General features: G+C 47.6%; 2 protein-coding genes across 2 annotated transcripts; one reads left to right on the forward strand and one right to left on the reverse strand.

The window, feature by feature from the left end:
* The first annotated feature begins 2,385 nt into the window (after window positions 1-2,385).
* C4H3orf84 (chromosome 4 C3orf84 homolog) lies at window positions 2,386-16,010 on the forward strand. The gene is made up of 4 exons (XM_057766251.1): window positions 2,386-2,412; window positions 4,467-4,580; window positions 15,170-15,226; window positions 15,594-16,010. The coding sequence occupies exons 1-4, from the start codon at window positions 2,386-2,388 to the stop codon at window positions 16,008-16,010; spliced, it is 615 nt and encodes a 204-aa protein (XP_057622234.1).
* Window positions 16,011-16,673: 663 nt separating this feature from the next.
* Window positions 16,674-21,845, reverse strand: Klhdc8b (kelch domain containing 8B). The gene is made up of 6 exons (XM_057767639.1): window positions 21,409-21,845; window positions 19,933-20,445; window positions 18,700-18,864; window positions 18,159-18,383; window positions 17,801-17,902; window positions 16,674-17,454 (listed from the first exon to the last, which is right to left on the reverse strand). Exons 2-6 carry the CDS (start codon window positions 20,306-20,308, stop codon window positions 17,258-17,260), a joined length of 1,065 nt encoding a protein of 354 aa, XP_057623622.1. The 5' UTR covers window positions 20,309-20,445; window positions 21,409-21,845; the 3' UTR covers window positions 16,674-17,257.
* Between the last annotated feature and the right edge of the window lie 901 nt (window positions 21,846-22,746).

Genomic DNA, 22,746 nt, shown 5'->3' on the forward strand with positions numbered 1-22,746 from the left:
TCCGCCTGCCTCTGCCTCCCGAGTGCTGGGATTAAAGGCGTGCGCCACCACCGCCTGGCAACCGTGTTCTTTGTTTTACAGAAGCTTCTCAGTTTCAGGAGGTCCCATTTATTAATTGTTGCTCTCAGTGTCTATGCTACTAGGGTTATATTTAGGAAGTGGTCTCTTGTGCCAATGCGTTCAAGTGTACTTCAAGAGTAGCCAGTACCTTAACCACTGAGCCCTTCCAGCCCCAGTTTCTGCTCCTTGACTGGCTGAACTACCACAAGCCCTTGCTGTTGTAACTTCCTAGTTGTGATGAATTATGAGACAAAATAAACCCAATATCCCTTGAGTCAGGATATTTTATGAAAGCAACAGCAAAGTAACTGAGACAAACCCCAAATCTGAAGACAATTCTGTAACATTTGATGTTCATGCGTTTCTAGTACCGGATAGGAGAGGTGTATCACTACTATGAATCACTTTATATTGATGTGCGAGGAACACGGGGATAGACTTCCTGGCAACAGCACAGCGACATTTGTTTTCTGTTGTTGAACTTTGTTTTTTTGTTTGTTTGCTTGTTTGTTTTAATTTGTGTGGAAACCCAAAGATTTGACTCCATTCCATCTTGACTTAAGGTTCAAACCTATTCTTGATCCTCAAGGCCAGATAACTGGATGTTTGATCTAAGGCATGGTTATTGGATGTTTCGAGAATTTGGAAGTAATTACACTTGCTTGATCCTTGTGTCATGATATGGAAGGATTTTGCTCTCCCTTTCTCCTTGGGGTTTATAAGGGTTATGAGAAATGACTTTGGGCAGATACCGTATTCACTGGAAGCCCTTCCAACACTATCTTCTGTCTCTTGTCTATTTCTTTCCTCAATCCTCACTCCCCCTTTGAAGCACATTCGAATAGGTCAGCTTGTTTCTGACAAATTTGAGAGTAGAGAGAGATGGCTCAGCAGTTAAGAGCACTAATTGCTCTTCCAGAGGACCCAGGTTCAGTTCCCAGCACCTACATAAAAGCTCATAACTTCCTGTATGTCCAGATCCAGGGAAATTCAACACTCTCTTCTGGTGTCTATGGGTACTGCATGCATGTGGTGCTCATACACACACATGAAGACAAACACTCATTCACATAAAATAAAATGCAATTGGAGGTTTCACTCTTGCCCCCCAGTTCCTGAATAACCACTCAGAAGCTTAATATTACTTCTAAATGTTTGGCTGATGGCTCAGGCTTATTACTAGCTAGCTCTTACATCTTAAATTAACCCATTTCTATTCATCTATGTGTTGTCACATGGCCATGGTGTTACCTCATTTTCTACATGTCTTGCCTCCTCAGTGGTGGGACGGTATCTCCCAGACTCTGCCCCTCTTCACCTATCTCTATATTTGGATTTCCCATCTGGTTCTATCCTGCCTTGCCATAGGCCAAAGCAGATTTATTTATCAACCAGTGAGAGTAACACATATTCACAGCATACAGAAAGATATCCCTCATCAATAAAATAATCTTTTTTCTTCTCTTTCTGTCCTACCTCACCTAGCTCTTTTTTTCCCCTGACCTTGCAATTGAGCTTCTATTGGAACCTTTCTGGATAGCCAGCTTCTTTTGGCAAAAAAAAAAAAAAAAGAACTGCTCATTTTCCTGTTTAGATAAAATGGAAAGTATATAATTGGCCCAAATTAGCTCAAAATTAGACTGTAACGCCAAATCTCTTCCCCCTCATGTAAGTCCTATGGCATTCACTTGTAAAAAGTGGCATTCCTAGATGATGGTGGTGACTGGGCTGGGTAGCACAGGCAGGCAGATCTCTGTGACTTCAAGGCCAGCCTGGTCTACAGAGCAAGTTCCAGGACAGCCAGGAATACACACAGAGAAACTCTGTCTTGAAACATAAAACAAGACAAAGAAAAATGGCATTCCTAGTAACATAAAACCTGGCATAAGTAGGCAAAGCTTGATTATGAGGTAGGAATTTCTCCTAAGAGCAATCAACTCTTTGATTTTTTTTTCTGACCTTATAAAATGCTTTCTAAATTGATGTCCCTAGCAGTATTGTTATGGAGCCTTTAAGACAGTGTTTGCCTCTAACGTGGTCTTTAATGTTTCACTGGCTGTGAGTTCATAAGCTCTACTGTGGAGCTCTGCATGTTTGTATAAAGACTCTCCCAGGACCCCAATGACCAGAGCTGGAGTTCTCTCAGCAGAGCAGTCAGACAGGAGAGCAAGAACCTGGGTCCCGCCTTGACAGCTGCATTGTGCAGTCACAGCCTCCTTTTGTTACTAAGCAACAAAAAGCTAACCTCTTGAGGTTCTCTCTCCTCAGATGTAGCATCAAAAAGACAAGAGGAAAGTTTCCCTTTTTGGCTGTCTTCGTGGAAGGATGCAAAGTGCTTTAATTGGCTCCTGGGTAAGAGTTAATCCTGGCCCTCTGGCCAGTGCGAAGTCTTTGTGAGTCATGAAGACAAAGTGAGGTGCCAACCGCATCAGCATCCTTATCTGGGTGGGCAGAGGCCTTGAGCTGCCCTCTCCCCCTCCATATCTCCAGACCCCTGAAAGTTGCCTTGCTCCCTGCTCTCTTGCTAGCCAGCCAGCCTCTTAGCTTATAGCATTCAGTTCTTCATTGTCTTTCCAAGATTCATTAAACCTTCAGGACTAATTGTTCTCTAATTGGCAACATCAGGATATCAATATTTTTATTTATTTTTTAATTTTTTAATTTTTATTTATTTATTTATTTTTGGTTTTTCGAGGCAGGGTTTCTCTGTGGCTTTGGAGCCTGTCCTAGAACTTGCTCTGTAGACCAGGCTGGTCTCGAACTCACAGAGATCTGCCTGCCTCTGTCTCCCGAGTGCTGGGATTAAAGGTGTGCACCACCATCGCCCGGCGGGAATATTTTTATTTATTTCCTAGGCTCATCCCCCCTGGAACACAGTGAATGGTGTTGAACTCAAATATGCTAGACTGACTAAGGAGTGGGGGAGCCCACACATAGTGCAGGACCAGGGAGACAGTCAGGTGCAAATCTTCAGTGAAATGGAGGAGATCTCGAGAGCCCACTGTTGGGCTGGAGGCCAGCCTCAAGACAACCCCCTCTACTTAGGGTTATGACTATGGAGGACTCTGATCTACAAAAGGGTTGGGTCATAAGAGTCCCTGAATGATATCAGCACAGAACAGTCCTTCCACAGAAATTTTCTCTTTAAAAAATGAACTTTTTGTTCTTTTATGTGTATGAATGTTTTCTCTGTATGTATATATGTGTGTGTGGTGCCCAAGGAGGCCAGAAGGTGGCATCAGATTCCCTAGAACTAGGAATATAGATGCTTGGGAGTTACCATTTGGGTGCTGGGGATCAAACTTAGATTCTCTGGAAGAGCAACCAGTGTTATTACCTAGTGAACTCTACAGCACTAAAATAAATGTTTTATTCTTTGGCCATATAATTCATATATGTAAATGTATTTGATCATTTTTACCTCCCCTCCCCTCTCTCACCGCACTCTGAGTACACCTGAACCCCTTATATTTCCAGCACAGCTCCTTCTACTCTCTTGTCCTTTGTTTATTTTTTTATGTTTTTGAGACACAGTCTTCTACACTGTAGCTCAGGCTGGCCCCAGAACTTTCTATGTAGCTCAGTATAGCCCTAAATTCACAGTACCCTCCCACCTCAGACATAGCCACTGCTTAGATTACAGTCATGAGCCACCATGCCTGGCTGACGAGCACTCATTTCTGGTTTTCACTAGTACCTTCCTGTGGTGTATCTGGAAGGGTCTCTATTGGTTATATTCTCTGTTGGGAAGGTCTTCCTTGAGTGACCCATGTCCAGAGGTGCTCATTTTTGCCCCAGAATAGCAGAGTATATGGCAAACGAGTGTTCACAGCCTTGTCAGTAGGTTAAAAGAAACAGCTATTGGATTCTTGGTTCTCAGGGCCCTTGACCCACTATTAATATTTGGGGAGAGAAACAAAGCGGACATGCTTTCAGATCTAAGGGAAGCACCGCCCCACTCAACAGTAGCTTTACCTACAGAAATATAGTCTGGCATACACCTTTAATCCCAGCACTTGGGAGGCAGAAGCAGCTAAATCTCTGTGAGTTCAAGGCCAGCCTGGTCTACAGAGTGAGTTCCGGCAGGACAGCCAAGGCTGTTACACAGAGAAACCCTGTCTCAAAAGAAAAAAATGGAAAGAAAAGAAAAAGAAAAAAAGGAAAAGAAGAGTATGCTTTGACTAGACAATGCCCTTTCCCTTCCACACACACATAGATCAACACGCTGAGACCATTTGTCCCAATGAAGGATGGGGACAGCTCTGTGCTGACCCCCAAGCAGGAGTATTGCTCCTCTGCAAATTCTAATGTCAAAAACTGGAGGAGTTTCTGACATTAGATTTCTTGGAAGTCTGGGGTAGGGATTTAAGTGGACTTTACCATCATTCACCTCTAACTTGTTTCAGCACAACAGTGGCTTCTACGGGCACTACCGGGGTCAGGTCAAGAGTGAGAGCGCTGGAGAGTACCGCCTTGCAGCCAAGCCCCCTCCTCCAGCAGTGTTCCTGCAGAGATGTGAGGTACAGGGCATCCCTGAGGGCAGTGGGAAGGAGAGGGTTATTTCTGCCTCTTTCTCTCTCTTTTTGTTTTTGGGGGTTTTATTTGTTTGTTTCTTGAGACAGGGTTTCTCTGTAGTTTTTATTGTTTTTATTTTTGAGCCTGCCCTGGAACTAGCTCTTGTAGACCAGGCTGGCCTCGAACTCACAGAGATCCGCCTGCCTCTGCCTTCCGAGTGTTGGGATGAAAGGCATGCACCACCACCACCCGGTCTATCCCTGCCTCTTCTCAAGAGCGTCATCTCAGTTTTGACAAGACAGGCAGCTGGGAACAGCCTACCCCTGGGATAGCAGGAGGTCTGGACCCTTGTCCTTGATTGAGGTAGATCTCTACCAAAAGGGTAGAAAAGAGTACCAAAGTAGGCAGTTTTGTTTATGGGTCCTTCTGGATGGGAGAAGGTTCTAAGCCAAGTTAGGGTGGGTAGCAATGGGGAATAGAACCTTCAAAATCAAGAAAGCAAATCTTGAATTTTGCTGAATTTCCCTTAATTTCAGATTTTTTTGAGGCCCCAAAAATCCATGACCAGCCTCCCAGGCCTAGGACTTGGGCATGAGCAGGAAACCTCCTCTTTGGCAGGTGGTGGCTAGTATCAGCCAGCATACCTTGCCGGGGAGGACTGGGAGGACAGGGAGCACAGGTGGCTTAGAAGAGCAGAAATGAAATTCAAGAGCCGAGGAGGAGGATGCAGGCCTAGCCCTCCACCATTTTCATGCCTGTAGACAAGGAGAAGCTGAGATGTGTACACCAGTCAGGGTCGCAGCACTGAGAAGCACCCTCAAAATAGGAAAACTCAGGGGTGTTTGCTTACAAAAAACAGCAGGTACTGAGGCCTTAGGAAAAGATGGCCTCACAAGATTTTGTTTTGGAGGGAGGATAAGAATTGAAACAAGGTCTCATTCTGTAGCTCAGGCTGGCCTTGAACACATAACAATCCTCCTGCTCCAGTGTCTCAAATCTAGAATTACACCGTGAGCCAGCACGCCCAGCTAGTGTCTGGCTTGGTTGTACATGTCTCTAGTAGTCACAGCTACATAGCAATGCCCTGGCTCAAACACATAGGTTGGAGGTGAAACTCAGTAGCTCAGTAGTCAGGTGGAGTGTCTGTCTAGTGAGCACAAAGCCATGGATTTGATCCAGAGCATTGAATAGACAAGGCACATGCTCATAATCCCAGCACACAGGAGGATCATGTATTCAAAGTGTTCCTCAACTTTATAGTGTGTTTGAATCCAGACCCTGTCTCAAAACAAAACTGAGCAAACAAACAAAAAGACTGGCAAATGGCCTTTACTGTTATCCCAGAAGGGCCGAAAGAGATCTTTCGAAAGAGGCAACATGGATTTTAGAATCCAGAAGAGAAAGGTGTGTAGGGAGGAGCCCCAAAATAATCAAGGCTCCTGAGAACAGAAACATAGTCGGCCAAGGGCAGAAGGGGACAAGAAATATCTCCCTATTTTCCTGTTCCTCCTCGGGTTTCCCAGTGGTCATAGTGATGTATGTACTCACTCTGCCTTCTAAACAAGGACGGGGAAGAGGAAAGCCCAGAGAAACACATCCCACCCACTGAAGTTTCCTGTTCCCCAGCTTTTTGCCAGGTCCTCTGGGATCTGCCATCTGGGTTCTTCAGGAACTGCTTTCTCAGGCTGACAGCTGGATCTTGGAGGTTGCCATGTTTCTTAGCATTTCCAGTTGGAAGGACTTATTGTCAACACTTACAAAACTGGGCCCAAAGCAGCTTCTGATTGCCCATCAGCACCCTCCTTCCTTTTGAAACCTGGGTGTGGTGGCATACACCTGCCATCCCAGAACTTGGGAGGTAAATTCAGGAAGGTCAGGAGTTCAAAGGTAGCCTTGCTACATACTGAGCCCGAGGTCATCTTGTCCTAAGCCAAAGAGAGAGAAAGGAAACGTGAGCTGGTAGTACAGAGGCAGAAGCGGTGCAGAACCTTGCCCTGGATTTCTTTTCTTTTTTTTTTTTTTTTTTTTTTTTTTTTTTTTTGGTTTTTCGAGACAGGGTTTCTCTGTGGTTTTGGAGCCTGTCCTGGAACTAGCTCTTGTAGACCAGGCTGGTCTCGAACTCACAGAGATCCACCTGCCTCTGCCTCCCAAGTGCTGGGATTAAAGGCGTGTGCCACCACCGCCCGGCCTTGCCCTGGATTTCGACACTTTCCTTCAGACAGCACTCATCCCAGAGAGCAAGCATCCTCTTGATTTGTTAAACCCGCCCTTCAGGAACAGACAGGAGACATGTTTTGGCTGATGAGCCAACTGAAGACTTGAGGCATTTTCTAGTGTTATTAAATGCCCCAAGCAGCTTGATCTCTATGTATTGGAGCTTGATTGAATAAATGTCAAGTCTCGTGGCTCTTTCTCAGTCTAAGCCTATTTTAATTAATAGGGCTGCCCAGGGAATGTGCGCATTTTACTTCCCATTGGCTGAGAGGTGCCAGCTTCAGCAGGCTGATTGCAGCTCTAGCTGTTTGTTTAAAAGCCTTCCTGAGATGCAGCAATGCTTTTCTCTGGGTTAGAGCAGGTGAAATTTTCATCTATGACATTCGGGTATGGGAAAAATTTTTTTTTCTTCTTTTATTTTCCTTCGAAACCAGATGGATTTTTTTTCTATCCTTTACCTGCCTGGCGCTTGGGAACTGTAATATCAGTCCCGTTTGTTCCTGAAGTCAGACAAGAAGAGTCACAGACACTCTTGGACACAGCAGGTCCTTTGGCTGCAGTGCTGTGTCCCTGCCCCACCCCATGCACACTGTCTCCATCCGACACAGACCCCCACTGACTTGATACTGTCCAATCTCCCCAGGACCCTTGGCTCTCCCACGTGTAAACACTGCCCCTTCCCAGCGGAACCTATCTTTCTTCCTAAGGCTTCTTAATCAAGACTTATGTCTCTAGTCCCATGTGCTCAGATACCACAGGCCCCTCAAGAGAAGAGAAGCCTAAATGGTTGGGAGACAAAAGATGCAGCTGATACTTCGTCTGAAGGGCAAGAATACCCAGAGCTGCCTGGGCGGAGAGGAAATGACTCCCTTCTCACCAGGCTCCCACAGTTGTGAGCGAGCAAAACTGGAATCAGTGGGAGTTGAGAGATTATCCTGCCACTGTAGGAATAATGAGTTTCCAGAGCCAGAGTTGTCTCCAACAACAGAGGCGTCCGTTCTAGGCTGTGTGTGACTCTGCTGCTAAGAATAGAGATGGGAGAAACCTAGAGGTCAGTTGGAGCTTGTCCTGGGCTTTCAGAATGTCATTTTTTTGTGCGTGTGTTTGTGTGCACATACACACACACACACACACACACACACACACACACACATATATATATATATATGTCGTCGTATCCACCTTGAGACAGGGATTCCTCTAGGACTTGGGATTTGCTAATTCAACTAACCTGGCTGACCAACAAGTCCCGAGGAATCTTTCTGTCTCTGCTTTCCCAGGCCTGAGGTTACAAGGGTGCACCACCATACCTCACTTCTTATGTGGGTTCTGGGGATGGAACTTAGATCCTCATGTGTGCAGAGCAAGCACTTTGAGGACTGACCTAGCTTCACAGGATCCACTCCCCCACACCTATTTATTATTTATTCTTTAAGGCTGGCCCAGGCTAGCTTTGAATTCCCTGTGTAAATGTGGGTGAACTAGAACTTTGTTGTTGTTTGGGAGAGAGGGTCTTTAATCATTTGGAACTGAAAATGGCCTTGAATTTCTGGCCATCTTGCCTCTACCTCCCAAGTGCTGATATCATAGGAATGTGCCATCACTTGCATTGTAACAAGACTTTTTCTGTCCTGCCAGCTAACTCCTAAATAATGACATAGAGACTTCTTATTAATTATGAAGCTTGGCCTATAGCTTAGGCTTGTTTCTAACTAGTTCTTATAACTTAAATTTCTATTAATCTACTCTGACATGGCATTACCTTTCTTCCTCTCTTACCTCCTGTTTCCTCCCATGTCTTCTGGTGTCTCCTGCATGCCTAGATTCCTACTCTTCTTCCTTTCTCTCCCTAGAAATCCCAACTTTATCTCCTGTCTATTGTCATTCAGCTTTTTATTACAACAACCACAGCAATCCATCTTCATACAATGTACAAATGTCCCATAACATTTACCCTTTTCTGTATAAATGAAAAGCAAAAGTTTTAACTCTAACATAGCAAAACTATATACAATAAGTACAGTTATCAGGTATGAATTACATTCACAATGTCCAGTTCATTAGTATTGGAAAATTCAAAGAAAACACTCCGTTATCTATCCTGTCTTGATGAGTACAAACTTTTATACCTGATTTACTTTCTATCAAAACTAAGAAAATCTGTAATAAATGTCTAATCTTCAACCCCATCACAGACTTGAGAAGGATATAATATTACCTGATTAAATAGGAAGGTGCAGGGCAAGCAACTTCCAAAACTAAGAAACAATAGAGATAACTGGCTGCCTGGACAATCACCAAAGGTTCCTTTGCAATATTAGGGTATACAGCTTTGGCTTATAGGCCTTTGTTATCTGACAGGCTTTTTGGTGAAGCAGGAATTTTGAAGGGGTGTCCTATCTTGTCTTGGCAAAGTTTGGCAGTTTTGTGTTTTGCTTGGCCAATTTGGACACCATACTTTCAGCAGTGGAGGTGAGGGTAGTTTCTTGACCAGTGGTTAACTTTGCCACAGTAAAAGCAAACTCCATATGGAGGTTCTTTGATACCCATCATCTTTTCTTGAAGTAGATTTATTGCTGCCAGGAGCAGACACATCTCATTGTCATGAAAAAGCCTTATTTTATTAAAACACCTTGCATGCCATACTTTATAGCTCTATGAAGTGTTTGAAGACCATTTATCTAGCTAAAATATAGCTCTATTTGACTGGGAAAACATATGTAACATGTCTATAAGTTTAATTGTCATAGATGACATAAATGGCTAACCTGTATTTCTTTATTATCCTAAATTGCTTTCTTTTTTTGTTTGTTTGTTTTTGTTTTTCGAGACAGGGTTTCTCTGTGGTTTTGGAGCCTGTCCTGGAACCAGCTCTTGTAGACCAGGCTGGTCTCAAACTCACAGAGATCCGCCTGCCTCTGCCTCCCAAGTGCTGGGATTAAAGGCGTGCGCCACCACCGCCCGGCCTCCTAAATTGCTTTCAAAAACTAAAACTTCACATTATTTTTTTCAAATTCTTTTTTAAATAATTTATTTATTTTTAATTTATGTGCATTGGTGTTTTGCCTGTGTGTATGTCTGTGTGATGGTGTATATTGGTGTTGGAGGTCCTTCTGTTTATGTGTTGATTTTATTGGTTAATGAATAAAGAAAACTTTAGCATGGGAGGAGGAAGGCAGAGTCAGAGAGAAGTCATGCATCTATTGCCTAAGATAGATGCTGGGCACTTTAGCTGGTAAGCCACAGCCACGTGGCTATACACAGAATAATAGAGACGGGTTAGTTTAGGATATGAGTTTAGCCAGAAATACATTTAAGCTATTGGTCAAATAGTATTGCAAATAATATGGTTTCTGAGTGGTTATTTTGTGGCTGGGCAGCCTGGACGAACAAGCAACCCTTTCCCCAACAGCATATAGGTTGGTTTACTTCAGCAGTTCCTCCCATAATCCAATGTCTTTCAGTAGCTGCTATTTGTTCAACATTCAAAAAACTCAAAGTCAACAAAGCACCATACAAGATCCAGATGCCTTGTGTATCTCCCATCTTTATGTGGCTTTTTTCCTTTATATTTCTTTACTCTCTCTTTAAAGACTTTACTTCATTATTTTTAAACTATTTTTTCCTATGACTATACCCTTTTTTCTTGGTCTGGACCACTTTACAATGTGCCTGCAGCCTTCTCTGATAACATGAGGAAACCTTAAATCTGCTTCTCGGCTCTGCACATGGCACTGACTGGCTCACACACCTGCTGGCATGGCTTGGAGCCACGTCTCTGTATGTTGTGGCCCACCTGAGAGACTGTGGGACTAGGAGGCTGTGTCTGGTTCCATGTTTGTGCATTTCAAACTTTTAAAAAAAGCTTTCTCAGGTCCTATGTGGAATACTTGCCCCCATGTTGGATGCCATATTTAATGAATCTTTTTCTGTTCCACCAACCATCTCTCAAATAATGACACAAAGACTTCTTATTAATTATGAAAGTTGGCCTATAGCTTAGGCTTGTTCTAAACTAGCTCTTATAACTTGAATTAACCCATTTATATTAATCTACCATCACACGGCATCACCTCTCGTACACCTCCTGTTTTCTCTCTGTGTCTCCTGGCATTTCCTGTATGCCTAGCTTCCTCCTCCTCTTTCTTTCTTTCTTTCTTCTTTCAGAAATTCTACCCGTACTTTCTGCTATTGGCTGTTCAGCTTTTTATGACAGCAACACATCTTCACAGAGCTTACAAATATCCCACAGCATTCCACTTTATGCACTGGTGAGACAACCCTCGAGGCTTGTGCATGATGCGCACATACTCTGCTAACTGAACTGCACCCAGTTCAACCTTGAACTTATAACCCAGCTACTTCCTTTGTTTTAGGATTACAGGGGTACGCAACAATGCCTGGTGACATTTGTTTATTTACTTACTTCACACATGTAGACACCTTTCATCTTACAGGCCTTAGATTTTTTTTCATTGAAATGATTATACATTAATAAATGCTTAAAAGAAATACTGGAGAACCCATCTGTAATTTGCCCAGTTTTCTCTTAACAGAAACATTTTACAACACTATAGCAATTAACATGATTGCAATTCACCAATCTCATTGAAATTGCCACGTTTGTATTTGCATTGGTATACATGCACTTGGATTGATAGGGTGTTACCCAGCGCAGGTTCACATAGAGACCAGCAGAGTTAACTTTCTGACACGCATCACCAAGAACCACGGTGCTGGCCTTTTACCAGCATACCTGCCTGCCTCCTGTGCCTCTGCTCCTTCCCAGTTCCTACCAATCTGCTTTCACTTCTAAAATTCTGCTGCTTGAAAATGTTTAGATAAGTGTCACGGTTCACGCTTAGAATTCTGCTACTAAGAAGGCAGGAAACCTGTGACTTCCAGGTCAGCCAGGCCTACACAGGGAGACCTTGTCTCAAAAGAAAAAAAAAATCATCCAGGCATTGTGGCCCACCTCTATAATTCCAGCACTTGGGAGGCTGAGGTAGGAGGATGGCTACAAGTTTGAGGCTAGCCTAAGCTACACAGTGAGCCCAGGACAGTCTGAGCTGCAGTGTGAAATCCTGTCTCAACAAATCAGTGACTTAAAGGGGAAAACTGCCATGTAAGTGTAATAATATAGTATGCAACCTCGGAGGTTGGTTTTTCTGGCTCAGTGTAATTTCCTGGAGAGTCATCCAAGGAGTTTTGGCTATAAATAGCTCATTTCTTTTCATTACTAAGTAGTGTTCTATGGTTTGTATGGATTGGATTGTTTGAGCATTTGCTTTATTAAAGAGTATCTGAGCTGATTCCAATTTTGGCTCTTATAAATAAAGCTGCTGTTAACATTTGTGCAGATCTTTGGGTGAGCATAAGTTTTCTTTTCTCTGGGATAAATGCCCAGAAGCTCAGTTGCTGGATCATATGGTAGTGGCATCTTTAGTTTTTAAAGAAACTGTCAAGCTGTTTTCCATTGTAACCTTGCCATTTTAAATTCCCACCAGCAGGGCATGAATGATCCAATTTCCCTGCTTTTCCACTAACACTTGGCATTGTCTCTATTTATAGTTTTAGCCATTCTGATACGTGGGTGATGAGGTTTTACTGCGATTTTGATCTGTGCTTCTCCAGTGTTTAATGGTGTTAGGCATCTTTTCGTGTTCTTTGCCATCTGGATATTCTTTTTTTTTTCTTTCTGTGAAATATCTTCATCTAATTTGCCCATTTCTTATTAGATTTGTTTGTTATTTTACTATTGTAATGATATCATTCTTTATATATTCTAGATTCTAGTCCTTCTTGAGGATGTGGTTTGCAAGTATATTTTTCCCCTGTCTGTCTGTAGCTTGCTTACCATCTTCTTCTTATGGATTTTCATAGGAAAATCTTTTTGGGAGATAGGGTCTCCCTGTGTGGACCAGGCTGGCCTTGAACTGGTGACTGACCTCCCACCTCAGCCTCCTAAATGCTGGATAGCTGTCATGCCTGGCACAATTTTTTAAAATATTTATTTTTATGGGTGTAATGTGTGCCTGCATGATGTGGTTGTGAGACACCTGACAGGAATGTGGTAACTGAACCTGGATCCTCTGCGAGAGCAGTAAGAACACTTAAGCACTGAGCCCTCTCTGTGGTCCCTGAGAACAGAAATATTTTAAGTCTGATAAGGTCTAGTTTTTAGTTAGTTTGTCTGTTAGTTTGTTTGTTTAGTTGGTTGATTGGCTTTTGTTTTTCTTTTCTTTTTCTTTCTTTCTTTTTTTTTTTTTTTCGAAACAGGGTTTCTCTGTGTGACGGCTCTAGCTGTCCTGGAACTAGCTCTTGAAGACCAGATTGGCCTTGAACTCACAGAGATCCCCCTGCCTCTGCCTCCTGAGTGCTGAGTGCTGGGATTAAAGGTGTGCACCACCACTGCCTGCTGATCTGTCTGCTCCCACCTCCCACAAGCTGGGATGACAGCATCGCCCACCACACCTGCCGTACCTTTTCTTCTTTGACTTTGATTTTAGTGTCAAGTTTAAGAACCCTTGGCCTGGTCTAGTGTCTGAAAAGTTTCTCCTTTTTTTCTTCTGAAAAATCTTGACTTTTGGTCGGTTAATTATTAGTTGATTTTGGGGTTTGCAAGTGTGCGTGTGGTGTGTGCTGAAAACCCACTCTCTACCACTGAGTTAAGGCCCCAGTTCCAAGAGTCCTGGAATTTTAGTGCCAATTGTTTATAAGATGCTGGCCAGCTTCCTGTCTTCATCGAGTTATGCCATTTGGAGATTACTTCCAGATATATAGTAGCTGAGGTAGGAAGTGCCTAAAGGGTAGACAGTTATACCACAGGCTTCATTTGACTGAACCATCAATCTTTGGTGGAGCTAGTTTCTTTCCCTCTCTCTCTCTCTCTCTCTCTCTCTCTCTCTCTCTCTCTCTCTCTCTCTCTCTCCTTTTCTCTCTTTTTTCTTCTAGTTCTGGGGATAAAAATCCAGAGCCCCAGACTAGCTGGACTAGCACTCTACCACTGAGATACCCCAAATTCTGCATTTTTTCTGAGCTTGTTGCCAGTCCTTGCTGATATCCCCACCCCATCTGTGGAGATCTCACCAGGTCAGGTCTAAGGAAGGAATCCTTGGTGTGTTTAGAGAGACTAGTATGGCGGAAGTAGAGTCAGAGAGAAGGACCTTTGTCTTCCTGCTCTCATGACCACTATTATGATTTTGGTTGTTACAAACATGAAAAGCTTTTTGCAGATTTTTGGCATGGTTTCTGTACACGGGAAGTTCTGGCTAGTGAGAAGACAATAGACTGGGAGTGTGGATCTCAAAAGCACAGACATAGGTGCAAAGCTCTTGTGATAGTTCAGGCAAGAGGTGATGATGGTGGTTTTGACCAGGACAAGCCAAGTGTAGCCTTCCAGCACCTGGGAAGGATCTTCAGGTTCAACCTGGACTGTATAGTGAATTCCAATTCTGCTTGGGCTGTGTAGCAAGACTTTTCACAACAAATAGGAGGCTCAGCAGCTAAGAGCACTGGCTGCTCTTCCAGAGGTCCTGAGTTCAATTCCCAGCAGCCACATGGTGGCTCACAACATCTATAATATGATCTGACACCCTCTTCTAATGTGCAGGTGTACATGCAGAGCGCTCATACATAAATATAAATAAATACATAATTTAAAGAATTGGAGCAAGTGGCGGTGGCGCACACCTTTAATCCCAGCACTCGGGAGGCAGAGGCAGGAGGATCTCTGTGAATTCAAGGCTAGCCTGGTCTATAGAGTGAGTTCCAGGACAGTCAAGGCTACACAGAAACACTGTCTCAAAAAAAAAAAAATTAAAACAACAAACAAACAAAAAATGGAGAGAAGACTCAAGTATTTGGATCTCGCTGTCAGGTGCCATGGCCTGAACTCTAGGGAAAATGAGTTCGGAGGTGATCCATCAGTGATGTGTTTCGAGATGCTCTGCCATGCCTTGTCACGACGATGTGGAGTTGGCAGCTGACTATTGAGCCTGGATCCAGCAGATGCCCTCAAATAGAGACAGACATCGTCATTTCCAGATGTCATTGAGGGCACAGAGCTTGGCTGTGCTGTCAGGGAATGTGGGTGGAGGAGGAAGACTGAGCCTAATCCTTGGGAACTTAGACTGAAAGCCCTCCACCGATGACAGGGTGTCCTGGCAGACATCCACTGGTCCCAGAGCTTCTATTTAGGGCACTCTCAGCACAAGAGAGACAGGATGGGGTGAGGTATTGCTTTCATTCCTCTTTACCCTTTCAGGGTGTTAGCATTTTAGCAGTTTAGAAGTAGCCTCCCCCCTCCAAAGGAAGCAGCATCTGCAGGAGCAGGTAAGCATGCCCCCTCCCCTTACCTTCCTTCTCATCTTCTTTCAAGGAGCCAGCAAGGCAACACTTCTTCTCCAAGCACGACAACCGCACTTCCTTCGACAAAGTGAGTGCTGGAAAGAGGAAGGGGGAGGAGTCCCTGACTGACAGAGGATGGAGCCGGTAGGGTAGAGACACAACCTTTAGGAGAGCAAAGGTTTCTTCAATAAGCAGTTCATCTATTTTCCCTAACCTTTCCCATTCCCCAGACAGAGGCAACTCCACCTTGGTTTTCTTGGCTAGTTTCCCCAACAGTGTACAAATATCCCACTCAGGGGCTTCATGCTAAGGTGAATGGCATTACTGAGGATGTAGGGTACAGGTTAGGAGGTCTGGGACAATGCCAGCATCACCGAACTGTCATGGGATTAGATGGGGCCCAAGCAAATCCTGGATGCCAAGACTGTGGGCCAAGGGCCCGTACCGTTGAGAAGGGCCCCTACTGCCTGCTGCAGGGAATTGGAAGACGGAAAGACCTGGAACGCCTGTGGAAAAGACACACCTTCCTGCGTTGGGCACCCTGCGAGCTGGAACTGAGCCAGCAGCAGCCTCTGGAATCTTCCTACCAGATTGATTTCCGGTCAGGCACAGGACTCGCTAGGCTCCCCCAGCGCCTTGTCCACTTTGTGCAGGTCCAGCCTCCCTATGCCAATACCACCTACCAGCACAACTTTTGCCGGTCATCCCGGGGTGGCCCTTGTGGTAGCACCAAGGTAAGACCCCAAGAGCCAGCCGCTGAAACGCTGCCTAACCTCCCAGGAATCCCGAGGCCCAAGCTGCTGCAGCACTACCTTCATGCTGGAGTTTCTGAGTGTTTAAATTGGTCCCAAGCATTAAACAGGGTCAGTTGACATAGCGACCTGTTTGTACTGACAGCCCAAGGTGTCTCAGGGGCCTGTGATCAGCTTGCTGCCAGGTCCTATGTCTGGCTCCCATGGCATTTGTGCCAATGCTTGTGTGCTGGGCTGAGGAGAAGCTGTCCAGGAAGCCCTGCCACTAAGTGAGAAAGGCTAGGGCCTGCGGCAGACTCAGAGTCCAGGAAGGTCGCCTTGACCATGGGTGGATTCTAGGGACCAATAACTTCTCAGTAGCTGTACCCTCTTCTACTCACTGTATCTATGGGGAACACAGAACCTGAGGGTCCTAAGTGAGCAGCCTAGAGCGGGCAGCTCCCTCCAGGAGCCAGGTGCCTTGAAGGGTGTGGCCCTTCGGCCACACAATCCTGCCCAAGAGATGTCTCCCCACAAGGAGACTGCCCCAGCCACCACACCACTGAGCCACGGGGACGTGATTTCAAGGTCATCCTAACCTTGACACTCAAGATGCCTTACGTTACCTAAGCCAGAGCTGAGGCTTAGCTGGAGTTGAGACACAGGTCACTTAAGGTTAGAAAGCATAAGAGCCCTGTGGGCTCTCGTCCCCGGGAGAGTGGAGGCCTCCAAAGGAGGGCAGGGCAGGAAGAGCATCAAAGCCGCACAGCAGATTTCATCAGGTTTTTTATTTCTACATCCAAACTCCCTGGGTCCTCACAACAGCCCTGTGAGGTAGGTGGGGCAGGAAAGCTTCAGAGCTCCCCATTCACAAATGAGGACGCCGAGGCACAGAGAGGTGAGACGGCTTGCCCCAGGTCAGAGGGCACAAAGCCAAGAGTCCTCTGGCCCTCCAGCAGTCCCCATATTCTCTCCTCCATTTCTTCTGTGAGCTCCAGCCTCAGAATACTCCTAGGGTCACAGGGACCCTCAGGGAAGGCTGGACGCTCAGCCTTTTCCAGAATGGCCACTGGCAAAGGCCTGGTCAACTCTCGGGGCCTATCCTGGGAGACCAAGGCTCTTCTCTTCCACTTTAGAGTTCACAGAGGACCTATAAGTGCTGGAGCTAGCTATGGTTGTGAGTGGATGGTGGTAAAACAGGTGTAAGCGTGTGTGTCCTGTGCTAAAGACAAAGGCTCCTCCAACCCCAGTACCTAAGGCAGTAACTCAGCTGCCCTCTCCTGTGCCTCCCTCATCCTACAGAGCCATGGGGAGCTCCCTCAGCGCTGAAAAGGAGCCCAATTTGCTTCTCTACTGAGCTGCTCTGGTAGACAGGTCTCCCCAGGCCTTCAGACCCCATCACGCAGACACAGTGCCTCCACAGCTTGACTGGGGCCCTGGGCCACACCTCCAATAACGAACAGCCGGGGTCCAGCCTGTAGGCTGGAACAGGAGCATCGAGCTGTAGGCATGGCAGGCAGTGCCTCCCAGCGTCGCCGTGCCAGATTGAAGCTCTCCACGGAGGCCAGAGGGCATGGCTGGTTCCCTGCACGAAGGACATAGATGGTGATAAGGGGCTCAAGGCCCTTTTACTCCCTCTCCCAGACAATGGCCCAGTAAGTACTACCCCAGCACCTGCTACCAGTTCTTTCTCTTCATTGCCCAGAGTTCATCTTTGTTTATTCATTTATTCTTGCTTTGGTCATCTATTTGGTCACTTCCCCAGTCAGGCACTGGGGGACGCTCTGAGAGCTGGGACAACCACAAGCCCCCTGATTTACAGATGGGCAAAGTGCTGGCAAAGCTCTGACCCCAGAGTCTAGAGAAGGCGGTCCTTCTAGAGATACTCTTTTCTGCTTCATGCCTCCTCTCCCTCAGCTCTGCAGACTTACCGAGGCCCCCAATAGCCACAATGTTGCCCCCTAGGGAGCCGACCACAAAGTCAGCCCTCTTATCCCTCATTCGCAGGCTACGAGGCAGCTTAGTCCAGGACCCTGAAGGAGAGAAGACATAAGATGCACACACATAGACATACACAGCCACGAGGAAGAGAAGATCTAAGATGTGTACGCACATATACAGACATGAGGCACGTGTGCACAGACACACTCAGCGCGAGGGAGAGAAGACATAAGGTGTACGCACACAGGCACAGAGATGCACACAGATGTAAGGGCGCGTGCGCACACACACACACAATGCCCTTGCATCCCACAGGGAGCAGGACAGACTAGAAGGGGTATTGCTCACCGTGCTCCAGGTCAAACATCTCCACAGTGTTGACAAAGTGTGGACGGGAGTAGAAATTGTGGGGCCCAGGCTGCTGCAGGCCACCCAGGCTAAAGACACTGCCTTCAGCCATAGCACAGCCAGCAAAGGCTCGGCGGCTGGGCAGGCTTGGGTGTCGGGTCCACGTACAGGTCTCCAGATCAAAAGCTTCAAAAGCAGTCACTGGGAGCTTACCCTGGCGGCCTCCTGTCAAAGGAATGAAGTACCCGGGGCTTGGTGGCATCTTACCAGATAGCTGAGCTGTCCATCCCAGGCCACTCCACCCAGCTGTGTACACACTGGACTATCGGTCATTCATGAGACCACGTAAACCCTCAGACGCTGAATTTAATTTTCCAACCCCAGTTGGGCCACCAAGGAGGCCTCAGAATAGGGCTGGATTACCAACAACAAAACTTGTCAAATACTGACATCTCAGACTAAAACCGATCCCTACTCCAGACAACCTACAGGGATGGAGACATCTGGACTTTTTCCCTTTCCCACATCCTTCATCACTTACCCAAGACATAGATCTTGTTCCCATGTAGGAAGGTGGAGGCCCCATAGCAGGGTGTGGGCATGGAGGGCAGCGACCGCCAGCAGTCCCGGCGGGGCTCATATACCCGTACCTGGGCCTGGGGGGCCGTGTCAGGACCCATTCCCCCCAGGGCATACACCATACCGTCTGCACAGAGAAGAGTAGTACTTCAGACCCCACAACCATGTCTGGCTGGTGAACCCCACCCTGAGAACTCCCTTGGTCAGGCCCAGGGAGGGGATGGAGACCCATGTGTTTGTCAAAAACTTTGTTGCCCATCTGAAGTGGGAACTAGGAGACTGGAATTCCAGCTTTGGCCTAGGCTCCTCCAAGTGAAGAGCAGGAGGCAGCCGATCTAATTATAATCCAGCACTGTCTCCCTGGAGACGCTATGGCAACCAAATCTGGCATCTAAGCAGGCTAGCCTGGACTGGTGGTCAGACCAGGAGGCCACAAGGTGTGTGTGTGTGTGTTTAGGGGGGCACTCCCCTAGTGGGAGAGGGGAGGGATAGATTAAGACAGTGGTAGAGGGACTAAAGAGACTTGCTCTGCATGAAGCTCAGTCTGGGAAGGGAACTCAGGGGATCAGCGAGGGGAAGGCCTGGGACTGGGAAAGGAGCCTGAGCCTGTGGAACAGAGCCGTGAGCCCCTGGCAGTACCTCTGCACCACGCTGTTTGACTAGAGTAGTTCCTTGCCTTCTGTTAGGTGTTCAAAGTCAGCTAGGGGCACATCGACAGGCCTTTGGGTGATGTGTCAGGCAGCTGGGGGCTTCCATGGCAACCACCTCTAGGTCAGTTTGGCCTTTGTCCACATCAGGATCCCTAGTGTGTGTGTGGTGGGGGGAGGTCTAAGCACTTAAGCACTTGCTGGGCTCAGAGCCAAGGCCTTGCTCCCCTCCCCCACTCCAGACTATTTATAACTATGAGAGTCATTAGGCCACACCCCCCACTGTCTCTTAGTAACAAAGAATGGAACAGGGTAGTGGCTGGGGTCTCCCATCTTTCTGGGGGCCTTCTGGACTCTGACCCCCATCTCACAGCCCAGAAAAGCAATAAGCAGCAAGTTGCAGAAAGCCTAGATAAGAGAGGATTCAGGAGGCAACGGCATGTCTAAGACAGTACCTATCCAGTCTCTGAGATAATGGACCCGGTCAGGAGAAGAGAAAATGAAGGCTGTAGGGGCACCTGAGGGACGTTCCTTGATGAGCCACTCACCTCTCTCCACAGTCGCAACCCCCATGGCTGCTTGAGGGAGGGTGGCCCGACGCTCCCAGCGGCCTTCATCAGCCAAGAAGGCCTCCACAGCAGCTACTGGGCTCTGGACTTCATCCACGCCACCCACCACTAGCACCTGCTTCCCCAGAACCACAGCAGCTGCACCAGCCCGGGCAGTGGGCAGGGGTGCTAACGCTAGCCATGTGTGTGAGGCCATGTCTAGTGTCTCAGCAGTGTCCAGAGGTAACCCAGCCCGGCCACAGCCCCCCAACACCAGCAGATGCCCATCCTGGTGTGCCACTGTGCCATATACCCGGCAAGTGGGCATGGGGGGGAACACCTGCCAAGCAAAGGCCCGGCCACCTCCTGAAGCCATGTTGCTCACTGCCAGTGGCAGGCCATGTTATTTGTTCAGGCTGCGGGCCTCCCTGAGGGGGACACGATAGGGCCTCATCTTGAATCTGCCAGGGCTGTAAGGCTGTGTCTGACCAGTCCAAGGGACCTTGCCTTCACCTGGAGGAGAGATGGAAAACAAAGAATCAGGGCCACTGTCAAGAAACAGATGAATGACACACAGCTAGAGGTAGGCCAGGCCCGAAGTCACTGATGGGGAAGGATCTGCTCCCTTTGACTAGCACTCCACTGGTGAAGATCCTTCTGTAGTGGAAAGGAGAATCGACTCCAGATTCCCAGACAGCTTTCTCACTTCCCATAGAGGCCTGGGGGGGCTCTCCCCACCCCGAACATCGAAAACTAGCAACTTCATCGCTTCGAGTGGAATGGGAGGTAAAGTGACTAGAATCCAACTCTCTATCCCAGCGCCCTTCCTTCCCATTAAGACTTATCCTGGTTTTCCAAGAGAGGAGTCCTGAGTCCTCTGCACACGGGCATCTAGTGTGGCCTAGACAGCCATCAGGGTCCCTCCCCTGCAGTCCTTGACAGGGAGCAGCCCAGTCTACAAAGTACAACCTTTATATCAGCAGTCAGTCGGTCTTGGTGTGAGGGATTCAAAGGGGACAGACACTACACACTCCTTTCCAAGTCCATCCTCAGGGGTGTGGCAATGCCAGCAGATTCCCTGGGAGGGATGAAGGGACTGGTGGGGGATCTCATGACTACAGGATTTGAAGGTGTCTAGTCCAGGGCTTGCTTTTCATGGAGGAATAAACAGCTGGATTCCTGAGTCCCCTAAGATCACATTCTTTAGCTCTCTCTCTCTCTCTCTCTCTCTCTCTCTCTCTCTCTCTCTCTCTCTCTCTCTCTCTCTCTCTCTCTCTCTCGTGTGTGTGTGTGTGTGTGTGTGTGTGTGTGTGTTGGGGATCTCCACTCTCAGTCCCAGGATTTGGTAGGACAACCTCCTGGCCCCAAACTTCCAGCTCAGAGGAGAGTGGGGGGCGGGTCTGTCTACTGGGCTTAATTAAGGTTCTAAGCTTCATGCCCCAAACTTCCCTTGAGCGAGCCTCCCGCGGGACTCACCCGCTGGATCTCTGATGTCGCCAGGGCACCGGTCCGCTGTTCCGCCTCCGCTGACGCTGGTTCTGGCTAGGGCTGAAGCTGGGCTCTGGTGGGGCTCCGGCACCGCTCAGGCGTGGGGCGGGGCTGGTCCAGGTCCGCCCCTCGCTCCCCCTCCCCAGATTCGGGGAAACCTCCTCCCGCCTTAACTCTGCACATGCCACGGCAGGAGTAGAGTGCACGGACCCACGGTCACCCAAAATGAACAGACAGGCATATGGACATCCAACCGGCCAGGATTTAGGATTCCACCTGGGGCGATGACAGAAACGAGGCAGCGGCGAGCAACACAACACCGGTATGGTGAGCTCCGAAGCGGACGTCGTTCTGAGTCGAATCCACTGTGGGTGCATTCAGCAGGAGCTAGCCCGTGGAACCTGAGGCCTTTTAGGGGTCGGAGCCCGCCCATCACAACTGAGCCTTGAGGTGTCCAACCACCAGCTTTGTAGCGGCGCCCCCTGGAGGACACTAGGGCTGTAGCCTGGGCCTTGGGTTGGGGAACCCAGCTGCCCTGTCCTAACCAGGACACAACCTTGACACAAAGCCAGCCACAGAATAGATCCTATAGTGTACACTGAGACCACTAGCAGGTGCGGCGGAGGAGCCGGCTGTGCTAGCCTTAGGACCTATCCCGTCCTTCTTTACAGAGAGCAGGGTTATTCTTGCTTAGATACGAGCAGATGAGCTAAAACAGCCAGATCCCAGGTGTCTCCGCCTAATCCTATACATCCTGAGACTGGGGCTACTCGGGCTGGGTGACTGACTGCCCATCTTTAGGATACAGGGCTTGCCTCTAGCCAACTCTGTGGTCACGTTGATAGCAGGTTGATGTATCAAAGACCGACCTCCCTCCCATTCAAGCCTTGGCCCTGCCTATTGTATGAACTCCTTGCAGTTTGTCAGCTCAACGGCTTTGTTCCCCTTTCGGTACAGTGTTTAATTTTCCCAAAGCAGATCCCGAGCGGGTGACCCGAGTGCTTGTAGTTAGTGTGGGAGGTGGAGCACCCGCAGAGGAGTAGCAGGAAGACCAAGGAGAGCAGCCAATGAAGGAGGTGTCATCAGACTAGTTACACTCTGGGTGACTGGAACCAAACACTCCTGGGGATTCTGGGAGCTGATGAGGAGCGTGGCTCTCACACTGACACTGCTCCCAAGGGGAAGGGAAGCTGCCGAACTCAGCTTCACACCCCATCAATCACAAGTTGAGAGCTGTTTGGAGGCATTAGTGCCTTGCTTGCCCAGAATGTGGATGAACCCTTCCTTGTGACAAAAGGGGGGCCTATAGCTCTTTCTGAAGCTGGT

This window comes from Chionomys nivalis, chromosome 4, assembly GCF_950005125.1.
Source record: "Chionomys nivalis chromosome 4, mChiNiv1.1, whole genome shotgun sequence".
Classification (NCBI taxonomy): domain Eukaryota; kingdom Metazoa; phylum Chordata; class Mammalia; order Rodentia; family Cricetidae; genus Chionomys; species Chionomys nivalis.

Bases quoted from the DNA above. Each gene is read 5' to 3' on its own strand.
- Klhdc8b (XM_057767639.1), bottom strand. From the start codon at position 20,308: ATGGCTTCAGGAGGTGGCCGGGCCTTTGCTTGGCAGGTGTTCCCCCCC. The intron at 18,384-18,699 runs GTAAGTGATGAA...TTCCTTTGACAG, and splicing joins GAACAAGATCTATGTCTTGG to GAGGCCGCCAGGGTAAGCTC. The intron at 17,455-17,800 runs GTAAGTCTGCAG...TCCTTCGTGCAG, and splicing joins TGTGGCTATTGGGGGCCTCG to GGAACCAGCCATGCCCTCTG.
- C4H3orf84 (XM_057766251.1), top strand. From the start codon at position 2,386: ATGCAAAGTGCTTTAATTGGCTCCTGG. The intron at 4,581-15,169 runs GTACAGGGCATC...TCTTCTTTCAAG, and splicing joins TGTTCCTGCAGAGATGTGAG to GAGCCAGCAAGGCAACACTT. The intron at 15,227-15,593 runs GTGAGTGCTGGA...ACCGTTGAGAAG, and splicing joins ACCGCACTTCCTTCGACAAA to GGCCCCTACTGCCTGCTGCA.